We start from the raw sequence: 11177 nt of genomic DNA, 5'->3' as shown, positions 1-11177 counted from the left end.
TAAAACTATCATCTCTGAACTAACACTTAAAAAATTAACCAAAAATTTAAAAAAAAATGTACTTAAACCTAAATTAAAAACGTATATTAGAGAGAAGTTTAAGTGTTGTAGAGTGGTGTGAATGTGAAACGGAAACAATTTGCGACAATTAGCGACGGTTTTGAATTAAACTGTCGCTATTAGCGACTGTTTAATCATAACCGTCGCTGATTTACAACTATTAGCGACAGTTTAATAAAACCCGTCGCTAAAAGCGACGGTTATTTATTAAACCGTCGCCGATTTAAAATCGACGACGGGTTATTTTATACCTTCTCTAAATTTAGCGACGGTTTTTAAAACTGTCGCAACTTTAAATTAGCGACGGGTTAATAAACCGTCGCTAATTTAAAAATTCACCCATTTCAACAGCGTGCTTTTACTGCACGCCGTGAATGCATAGAGTATTAACAGCGCACATTATTGCACGCTGCGGATAGTATATCATATAACTTTCCGCAGCGTGCTTTTAATGCGCGCCGTTAATATATATGTTATTGCATTAAAAGCACGCTGCAGAAAGTATATCATATTTACAGCACACATAAATGCACGCTGCGGATATTACTTTCCGCAGCGTGCAGTAACGTTATTTCTGTCAAGTGTAACAATATTAACAGCGCACATATTGATGCACACCGTTAAAAGTACTATTCGCAGCGTGCTTTTAATGCACGCTGTTGATGATGCGCTGCGGAAAGTCATTTTTGTTGTAGTGTGCAACCCTATGCAAAATTCATACATGCAATCAAGTCTCTCATCTCCACATCATCTACCTCAGCCTCTGATAAATTCTAGACTTGAGCTTGTTCATATGTAAACCAGGACATCTCCCAAACATATCAAGAGCCTTTATAATATCATAATATTCTTTTGTCCATACCATACAAATTAGAGAAATTGATTATACTAGTCCATTTCAAAGTCATAATTTTAAAAATGATCTTTATTATACATTTTATATTATGTCTTATATAATTTAAAAAATCTTAAAATACCTTTTTTTTTTTTTATGAACACACATGTTCCATTCATGATTATTGTATTATTAAACTTAGCACATCATACTAACTAACTAACTAACTAACTAACTAACTAACTTTTGTATGTTAATGTGACATAAAAAAAATTTCACAGTTTTACCATTCATAATATTTGTTCGCTAAATTTGTTGGTGTTGATTTATTTGTAATCTTTATAGATCTTTCGATATTTTCTGATTTNGATTTGATGATAAAACGTTTAGTCATAAAAGACCATTCAAAATTGAATTCATACTACCACTTGAATGGCGAAATTTGAACTTTAAAAGCTTCCATAAAATTTGAAGAACTTCCATCAACAAGTAGAAAAATTGTGGTAGCTAAGATCACACACAGAAATTAATCTCGAAAACAAACATCCAGTTCAGTATCCTAATATTAATCAAAAGGAACATAATCCCTGTATGTTTCAATCAAAATGCAAAAAATTCGAACCGCGATTACTCAAACCAACTATTGAAAATGTCGAAAACAAAAATAAAATCAGGTAAACTGATATACAGTGAACAGACTGGTAATTCATTATGTTGAAAGAAGCTCGGAGCTATTAACGTTTGCATAACAACGTGTTGATAGAAGTGTGCAGAACAAAGCTAAAGCTTGACCTCAACATCGACCCCAGCAGGCAAGTCGAGCTGCATCAAGGAGTCGATTGTTTGGGCGGTAGGGTAAAGAATGTCGATAAGACGTTGATGAGTTCTAATCTCAAAATGGAACCTTGCATCTTTGTGGACGTGTGGAGATTTCAGAACACAATATATTCTTTTCTTTGTAGGTAATGGCACCGGCCCCACAGTCTTTGCATTGGATGACCTTGCAGCGTCCATAATCTGTTTGCAGGAGTCTTCTATCAGGGGTACCCAGTATGACCTCAATTTAATACGTATCTTCTGCTTAGGAGCCATCTAAGAAAATATATGATCATTGTAGATTGTTTAGTGAAAGCTTAAGTTAAGAGACAAAAGAACTCCAACATTACATATAGCCATATAGGTTGAAAATTAATTGTTAACCCAAAGGAAGTAGAATTATTAGAGAAAGACGGAAGCATTTATATGTCTATACATTTATCTTAGGCAACACATCCTTAGCATGTAACATGTAAACAACTTTCAACTGAAAATACACGAAGGAAGAAAAGGGTAAAATCGTCAATTACACATTGCAATCATTCATATCACCACTCACAATTTTACAACAGCCATGACTATCTATCATAACATTGCACATCGATCAATTGCAAGTATCAAGGAAGTGAACTTTTAACTATTCAATCCCACAGTTGACGAACCTCTGTTTTTGCATGTCACCTTTGTGATGCATAGACAAGAGTTATATATAATGTTGGATTCTTGTAAGGAGCACATCATACTTCCCTTAAGGACAAAATAAGTACCAATTATGCTAAAACCAAACATCCAGTAAGAGTCCTAATTGATGTTACTACAGTATAACAAATAGCTGAGTATTCAAATTTAACAAATCCAGCAAACACATTGGTTGACTTGCTAGAAATCCAATCATGAGGGCGCAGTCGTTGCTCAATTACCAGCATCAATAAATTTCGGCACATTGGGGGCACTTATCTCGCAACTGATATCGGAGCTAAGATAAAATCTTCGATTTCCATAATACGCATGTATTCTATGATTGAAAGGGGATTGCTTGTTGCTATCAACCCAACTGAGCTACTTAAACTGGTCTATAGTTTAAAAGAATCAACTTACACCACTATCACTAGCTATATCATTTTGGGATAGAACAACAGACACTTGACCTGGCAGTCGCTACTTAAACTGATCTATAGTTTAAAATAATCAACTTACACCACTACCACTAGCTATATCCTTTTGGGACAGAACAACAGACACTTGACCTGAGAGTCATTATCCTCTGTCAAATGACATTGTCCTTTAATGGTTAAATCCCCATCCCTCTTAACATTTGGTGACTCTATGATACAAGAGAATAAGTTGACGAGAGTAAACTACTCATATTTTCATTAAGTATTTATTTACACCATCCAAAAATTCCAACTAGGGTTCATGTAGCAACTAGACTAAATGGCCTGACTTGCAGCAGTGATACACCGATCCAAACATACATAAAACAAAGTGAGGATCCAAAATTTTCAACTAAATATAGCAAATGCAATATCTGCTAAATAAAACAGGGCTGAAAAACCAGAAACCAATCCAAACCTTTGACAAGAAAACAGTTTGATGACGGCAGAAATTCAGTTCAATAAGACTTAAAATTTTAATACAGGTGCAGATCTTATATCTTTACAAAATTTTAACAGTCTTCCTCAACCTTTGGGTCTGCACCCTGAGTTACCTTTAGAACATAAAAAATAAAGTGGACCAGAATTCGATTAACACCATGAAGACCTCAACTAGTCCAACTTAAAGGAACCACATATAACCGCAAAATAATGAATTTCAACCATTACAAATTGAAAACAAAAGCTGTTTGGGTAGCAGCTAGCAACACAAACTTAAAGCATAATTTGTAATCCTACATTTTACGCAATACCACAATTCACAGCGAATCATAAAGATAAACAAGTCGAAAATGAAGGGAAATAAGTCCTCCAAGATATTTAAAAATTACGCAACAATAATTTGTAATCCTACATTTTACGCAATACCACAATTCACAGCGAATCATAAAGATAAACAAGTCGAAAATGAAGGGAAATAAGTCCTCCCAGATATTTAAAAATCACGCAACAATCATGTTTACCTTATCGGAATCTGCACCGACACTAAGTGTTGAGGCAGAAGTAGCTTCATTCTGAGAACCCAAATATACAAAATCAAAAACCCACCTCAAAAATACAAAAAAAAGTTACAAAATCAGTGCTTGAGCAAAAAACAAAACCAGATTTCAATTAAACCTCAAGAGCAGCAGTGCCAGCACCGGATTCCAGGACTTCCGGAGCAGCCAAAATTCTAGAGGAGGAGATTCGAGAAGGTTTCCCCGTCAGTAGACTTGGAAAACTTGAAGCAGGCAAAAGAAACAGTGGTCTGGAAGAACTATTCGAGCAATTGCATACTGGAACTGAAATTGGCGCAAGAGAGAGCGAAGAAATGGAAGCCATTTTTTGTTTGTCTCCAAATTCTCAGCAGCTTTATCCGAAGTTGATACGCTCTGTTGCTTACTGAATTAATATGGGCTAGATTAGGTGTAATTTGGGCCCAGTAGCTTACTGAATTAATATTGGGCTAGATAAGGTGTAATTTGGGCCCAGTAAACATTGGGCCAATATCAAACCTGTTTAACAATTTTCTGTTTAATAGGTACATTTCAAAGAATAAAATTGTTATTTAGATTATTTTTTATTGACTTGAATATTGCCAATAAATTTCTCAGGCAATTTCTTTACCTATATTGACGGTTTTATAAGGACTAGGTAAAGACACGTGCAATAGAAAAGTAAGTAAGACTATAAGTGTATCTTATTGATTATACAAACAATAGGCACAACAATAAAGATAATAATATCTCGTTGCAAAGTAGAATATTTTAAAAGTTTATCAATATTACAACCCTTCATAGTTTTTTTTTTAATCTTAATATCTTGGTTTTCTGGTGTCTTTGGGCTTTTAGCTTATTTTCGATTTCTGTGAGTGAATGTCGATAGCTTCTCTTCATCTCCTATGTCAATTGATTGGATTTTCGTCTTCTCTATACTCATGTTGTGTTGACTTTTTTTCCTTGTTTTTCTGGTACGTGGTGAACTATTTTTTCCCTTTGAACTTGAAGCTGAAGTACTCTTCCTTTTCTTAACATATTTGGAGTTGGCTTGTAATTTTAAATCTGTCATCAATCCTTCCGCTATGATAGACAATGTGCCATTATGTTTTTTTACATTGTTGTCTAACTTAAACAAGAATTTGTGTTTGACATTATTTTGCTCCTCGAGTTGTTAAAGATATTGTTCTGTTATTTCATCCTGGCATCAAAAAATGTTATTTTTTATCGACGTGAAATTGAAGACGAACTGTTGTTATATTATGAAATATGTTATCTTCAATGTCTTGTCGATGAACTCTTGTACCGGGAAGCCTATCAACATCGCAGCAATATCCTCAAACGAAGTAATCCTTGCCACGAAATCATTTTCTTGTACAATTAATGATAAACGATACCTGTTTATATTTTCTTGTATGTTTTAAATATTTAATTATCTTATTTGTATTTATATAGTGCACGTGATTATCATCTTACCTTGGAATGATCTTACTGTTGAAGTCGATGCAGTGGATACAATTGTCTCCTTCAGTTGTTTTTGTGATTGCTTTCAGACAGTTCTGACATGCATCATACCATGGGGTTGATTTGTTCTCAATCTTTGAAATAATTCCTTCGAGACAATAGTAATGATTATGTAGACGTAGGCAACAACATGGGCAAACAATAATTGATATCGAGTTACTACTATAATGCTTTTATTTGGGAAAGGTGACCAAAATTTTCTATTGTTTTTATCAAGAGTATATACGGATTGTATATGTTAAATAGTGCAACATATTGATTGTTAAACATTTATATGCCAATGATGTAAGTAAGGACAAGATCTAATCATGTATACCTCTGTTAAAGTATGCATTTCCTTTTGCAACTGTGCAATAGTGACAGTCTTTGCACTTGATACCATCTTTCATATACATCATATCCAAGTTGTTGCCGTTTTGATCAGTTTCCAACCTGTTCATGTGTACAAAATAATGACATTCTAAAAGTGTGAATATTATTTCACGATAATATAAATGAGGTGTAGATTAGAATTTACTATAGATTATACCATGAGATCAAGTCCTTAGCTTCGATGCAAAATGGGTTCCGCAGCATTCTCGTTGTTGACAAAGATTGCAATTGATTTACTCCTGAATCATTTTGTCAAGGAACATAAACATATTTTATCAGAATTTTATCTAATGTACGAGTAGTTAAGTTTTTTGACCTTGGTATGATTGTGCTTTCATGTTAAAAAATACTATCACTGGATGTTTAGTTTCCATAGCCTCTAACAAAAGGCCTTCATTGAATACTAGGTCGTCCCATAAAGTTGGTGTAATTCTATCCAACCTACATAGAAATCGACATTGCAAATTAATATTTGATTAAGCTATAAGTATTAATTTGGTAAGAACTTACATTGGATTGATCAATATGATCTCCTTTCTAAATGCAATGGGCTTTTTTGACGTTTTGAAACAGACCAAATGCTTAACTCTCTTTACAATTCTTATAACATCTGTTAGAGCATACAATTTTTGATCAACGAATAATATTTCAATATAAACATAAAAATGTATTAAAAAATTATTATTACCATGATTTTCATCTTTCCATGAATTATTCTTGATGTCTGCAAATTGTTTGAAATTGAAATTGAGTGTGTATGATATGTCTGGCTGTACTTCAATTCTTGTAGTTACTTGGAAAATCAATTCAAGTTTTGGGTTGACATTTGGAAAGGACTTATCAATGCGTTTAACAATAGGGTAGAAGATAATGTAGGTATTATTGCTGCGTATCTGGTCTTGGAATTGTTGTATTGTACTTGTGAATAGAAGCTCATGAATCATATCTCCCTTGAGTTGAATACATAATAGTTATCATAACGATGTTAAATCAACATATACAATAATATATGAAAGTATGATATGAATTTGAAGCAAATACTTGATATTATATTAAAAATTTGTATTTAGTACATGACTAACCTTTTCATCCATGAAAATTAGTTTTCGAATGGATTTTGAGTTCAACTGTGTCTCCATCTGACTACCTTGGCGAACAACAATTACTCTGATTGCTGCATCCTTTTGGTTCTCTTTCAAAGAATTAATAGGTACAACTGTTTAATTATTCATAAGATTTGAAATTTTGAAGTAATTCTAAACAAATAGTGATCATGTTTTTCTTATCTGTGCTTAGCCCACCAAAAAGACGACTTGGACTTAGCGATGAACTATATATTTAATTAAATACTTACATATTTAAATGTTTTTTGGCTTTGGCTTAGCGGTGAAATTATATATTTAATTAATACTTAAACATTTATATGTTTTTTTAAACCCACATTTACGTACTTGCATACTTAATTATTATAACCGAAACAACTAAAGTAAAGTTCACTAACAAAAATAAAATTAATAAAATGACTTTCTAGATGATTCTTTTTACATATAATTAGTAATAATATTAACAAAGAAATGGCTAGTCTATAACAACCAAATGAAGAATGATTTTTTTTACATATAATTAGTAATAATAATAATATAATAATGTGAAAAGACACAAAAACAAGATAATATCACATATTTCTAAGAATGCAAGTAATTAATAAAAACTTTAAAGAAATGTTTAAATTAATTTGAGTTCCAAAGCTAATTATAAAATATAATAAAATGCATATTTCGATTTTCTGTGTTAAATTAAATTTTAATTAAATAAGGATATCAAGAGCCAAAATTATAATAATGATAAAAACAACCACTCAATAATAAGATTCATTCTTTTGAATGAATTATTAAAAATAATATGATAACATTTGTTCACATCCTATAATGATATAAATTTTATAATACAAATATTATTATTAGTTTTAAATTTTACGTAGTCATATGAGTTTAATAGGGACAGGTATAGATTTATTGGAATTTTATTATATATGACATTATCTATTCAAAACCAGATAATTTACTACATGATCAAAGAGTTAAAATTTGTTTAACTGCTATCAATCATAATAATAATTATTAATCATTAATATTAATAAATAAATCATGAAAATTAAATTTAATGATGATTCACATTCCCAAAATATATACACACGCTTATATATATACTAGCGGCTGAGGCACACGCGTTGCGTGTAACATAATATTAGATATTTGAAATATTGTTTAATCAATTTATAAAATGAATATTTGACATTTGTAATTTGATATGAATATTATAATTAGTGTGTCCGTACACATTGTTGTGTATGACAAAAAATCTATTTCTCTATTAAACTTAATTTCAATAAAAAAATATAATAATATCATGGTAGAAAAAAATGTTTTTTGCGTTAAAAATACTAACCGTAAGGTTTTTTTAAATTGAGAAGTTTTCAAATGTGTTGGTACGATTAGAGCTTTCATTTTTTGGGAAGATTTCAGATGTATGATTGACGTGGTTGGAATTATTATAATTTATATGTGGTGTTGAAGAGGAGGGTAAAAAAGGAAAAAAATTTGGTGTCTTCCAAAAGCAGTTTTTCTAACTCACTCACACTTAATAATATAGTATAGAATAGTATAGAAGTATAGATATATTGACTCACTTTTACCAAAAAGCAATATATACACACGCTTTTAGCTATTAATCATAATAATAATTATTAATCATTAATATTAATAAATAAATCATGGAATTTTGGTTTGACCAATACACCAGAGCCATATCTTTATTCGTTATGAATAAAAATGTAAATGACACCGAAACCGAGTCCTTAAATAGAGACAGAAAGTAAATGATGATACATGAAACTATATATTCGATTCACATTCTTAATAAAGACACATTTATGAAAATTTGACTAACAGTTCACATCATTCATAATCTATATAATTTTTTTTAAAAAAATATCCCTATTTAATTTTTTTTCTTTTAAATGTGATGATCTATATAATTTTAATTTAATAATTATACAAGTGTGTACCGAAAATAAAAAAACGCATAAAAAATTGATTTCGAAGAATAAAATTTAATTTTAAAAAAGTAAAAATATAAAATAATTTATGGAAATAAACCAATAGGATATTTAGGTAAAACTACTAAAAAAAATTGCGACTTTTCCTAGGTCCACCCCTGGTTTGATCGCTGTCTGAATTTCTCCTCCTATGATTATTTTCAAATCGTGTTTTATTCCAGCATGAGATTTGGTTTTCATAAAAACTTGTGTGAGACGGATCTCTTATTTGGGTCATCCATGAAAAAGTATTACTTTTTATGTTAAGAGTACTACTTTTTATTGTGAATATGGGTAGGGTTGACCCGTCTCACAGATTAAGATCCGCGAGACGGTCTCACATGAGACCCACTCTTTGGTTTTTTTCTTGAGTTCTTAGAACTTTGACCTTGTTTTTCAAGATTCACAAATCCGCTATTTAATATATTTTATATGCCAATAAATTTTGATACTAATTTATAGTTAATCTTTTTCAAAAGCTATCTAGAGTAGGTTTCTTGTGAGACGGTCTCACGAATCTTTATCTGTGAGACGGGTCAACCCTAACCGATATTCACAACAAAAAGTAATACTCTTAGCATAAAAAGTAACAATTTATCATGAATGACCCAAATAAGATATCCGTCTCACAAAATACAACCCGTGAGACCGTCTCACACAAGTTTTTGCCAGCTATGTAAGCGTAAATTTGTACTTGGTATTTATTACAATCAATTATATATTATGCTATAAAATAATTCACAAACATCCTCCCACATTGGTTATTTTGCATTAATTTTTTGATCTGAGTTGAATATCAATACAAACAAATTTATAGATAATAATAATAATTTAATAAAATCTAAGTTAAATATATGTTTTTTTTAATTGCATGACCATGGCACTTTTAGCCTTATTATTATATTTTTATTTAAAATTTATAATGTGTCATTGATTGTTTTAAATATACAATTTTTTTTAAAAAAAATTCAAAGACAGAGAAAAATATTTTTTTTAAAAGACTGATATTGCTTTTTATATTAAATCCCAATAAAAGAGTGATATTGATAACCATCCGTTCAAACCAGAGAGAAGAGTAGTAATACTACTAGAATCCAACTAGTCAACAATCGTCCTACAAATCATGTTCGGCTTTATTGGATCAATTATTTTTTTATTTGGTCGGTTCTTCCCCCTAACAACTTTTTTTAAAAAAAATTATTAGTTCTATATATGGTAAATAAATATTAAAATATAGCTTAAGATGTGAAATTAATAAAAGATTTTGATAATATATGTTATTAAATTTTCGTTTTAGTTCGTTATCTTTGTTGTTTTTTTGTTGTTGTAATTTTAATTCTTTTAAAGTCAGTCAATCTGACTGTCGTAACATCGATATGATATTTACGAAAATTGAAACATACATTATTACAAAAATTGAAAGATACATTATTGAAATTCTTCGCACGTGCTTAGTCAAACGAGGCATATATAGAATATCAAAATTTAATTTTTACTTAGAGTAAAAGGTTCACCATATCGACTTGAGACTTACCCTTTTAATATTTTGCTGCAACTATATAAGTAGACCTCACCTCTCCATTTGAAAAGAGAAGATTTTTGAGCAAATTCTTGACCTCTGACCCGATGAAGAAGATGATCACTCAGTTATTGCTCTCATTTTCAATATTTTCTTTCGTATTCTCTTGCTACTCCTTGTGTTCATCTTCCCAATCTCACCCTCCAAAGTTGCCTGCGAACCCTTTCATGAATTTCCACTACTCCTCCCATGCAGTGAACAAGAACTACGTATTTCTCGTCTGCAACGCCCTCTTGGTTTTCCTGTCCAAAACCTCCGGTTTGCTTCGTTCTTCTTCAGGTTTCGATCTCAACGACATGTTGCAGAAAAGGGTAGGCGATGGAATGCTGCTGCAGAGATATAACAACTTTGCGACAAAGGAACCCTCCTTTCTGCAGAGGCCACAGGAGGAAGACGAAGAAGGTGAAAGGATTCTGAATGAAGAGACAAAAGATCAGATTTCAATGGAGAGCGATGAAGAGTACTACTTACGTGGGATTTGTGATGATCATAATTTTGAAGCAGATGCAGATAAAATCCATGAAGAAGACACTGATAATTGCTCACTTGCAGTTGACGGTATGATCGAAGAAGAAGAAGAAGAAGATAAATCCATGGATCAACAAGAAGTTGCGGAAGAAGAGGCGTTGAGTACCGAAGAGTTGAACAAGATATTCGAAGAATTCATAAGGAAGACGAAGGAGGAGATCATGATGAATGAAGCTCGACTACTTGTTATTGTCAAGTAATTCAATTACTTGTANCCTAAATCCATAAGTACTCGGGC

General features: G+C 31.4%; 2 protein-coding genes across 2 annotated transcripts; both read right to left on the bottom strand.

Moving 5' to 3' along the window:
- Nucleotides 1-1421: 1421 nt before the first annotated feature.
- On the bottom strand, nucleotides 1422-4231 carry LOC140965210 (small ribosomal subunit protein uS10c). Its single transcript, XM_073425332.1, has 3 exons — nucleotides 3982-4231; nucleotides 3828-3878; nucleotides 1422-1987 (listed from the first exon to the last, which is right to left on the bottom strand). The coding sequence occupies exons 1-3, from the start codon at nucleotides 4183-4185 to the stop codon at nucleotides 1676-1678; spliced, it is 567 nt and encodes a 188-aa protein (XP_073281433.1). The 5' UTR covers nucleotides 4186-4231; the 3' UTR covers nucleotides 1422-1675.
- Nucleotides 4232-5650: 1419 nt separating this feature from the next.
- Nucleotides 5651-6949, bottom strand: LOC140965241 (replication protein A 70 kDa DNA-binding subunit B-like). The gene is made up of 6 exons (XM_073425385.1): nucleotides 6818-6949; nucleotides 6424-6685; nucleotides 6246-6345; nucleotides 6052-6176; nucleotides 5893-5974; nucleotides 5651-5795 (listed from the first exon to the last, which is right to left on the bottom strand). The coding sequence occupies exons 1-6, from the start codon at nucleotides 6872-6874 to the stop codon at nucleotides 5666-5668; spliced, it is 756 nt and encodes a 251-aa protein (XP_073281486.1). The 5' UTR covers nucleotides 6875-6949; the 3' UTR covers nucleotides 5651-5665.
- Between the last annotated feature and the right edge of the window lie 4228 nt (nucleotides 6950-11177).

The sequence above is a fragment of the Primulina huaijiensis genome, chromosome 18 (assembly GCF_012295235.1).
Source record: "Primulina huaijiensis isolate GDHJ02 chromosome 18, ASM1229523v2, whole genome shotgun sequence".
Classification (NCBI taxonomy): Eukaryota; Viridiplantae; Streptophyta; class Magnoliopsida; order Lamiales; family Gesneriaceae; genus Primulina; species Primulina huaijiensis.
This window is presented reverse-complemented; position numbering and strand designations above follow the sequence as displayed.

Excerpts from the sequence above, each read along its gene's own strand:
- LOC140965210 (XM_073425332.1), bottom strand. The coding sequence starts at position 4,185 with ATGGCTTCCATTTCTTCGCTCTCTCTTGCGCCAATTTCAGTTCCAGTA. Across the intron at positions 3,879-3,981 it reads CTGGCACTGCTGCTCTTGAG|AATGAAGCTACTTCTGCCTC; the intron begins GTTTAATTGAAA and ends TTGGGTTCTCAG. Across the intron at positions 1,988-3,827 it reads TCGGTGCAGATTCCGATAAG|ATGGCTCCTAAGCAGAAGAT; the intron begins GTAAACATGATT and ends ATATTTTCTTAG.
- LOC140965241 (XM_073425385.1), bottom strand. The coding sequence starts at position 6,874 with ATGGAGACACAGTTGAACTCAAAATCCATTCGAAAACTAATTTTCATG. Across the intron at positions 6,177-6,245 it reads ATCATATTGATCAATCCAAT|GTTGGATAGAATTACACCAA; the intron begins GTAAGTTCTTAC and ends ATTTCTATGTAG. Across the intron at positions 5,975-6,051 it reads GAAAGCACAATCATACCAAG|GAGTAAATCAATTGCAATCT; the intron begins GTCAAAAAACTT and ends AAAATGATTCAG.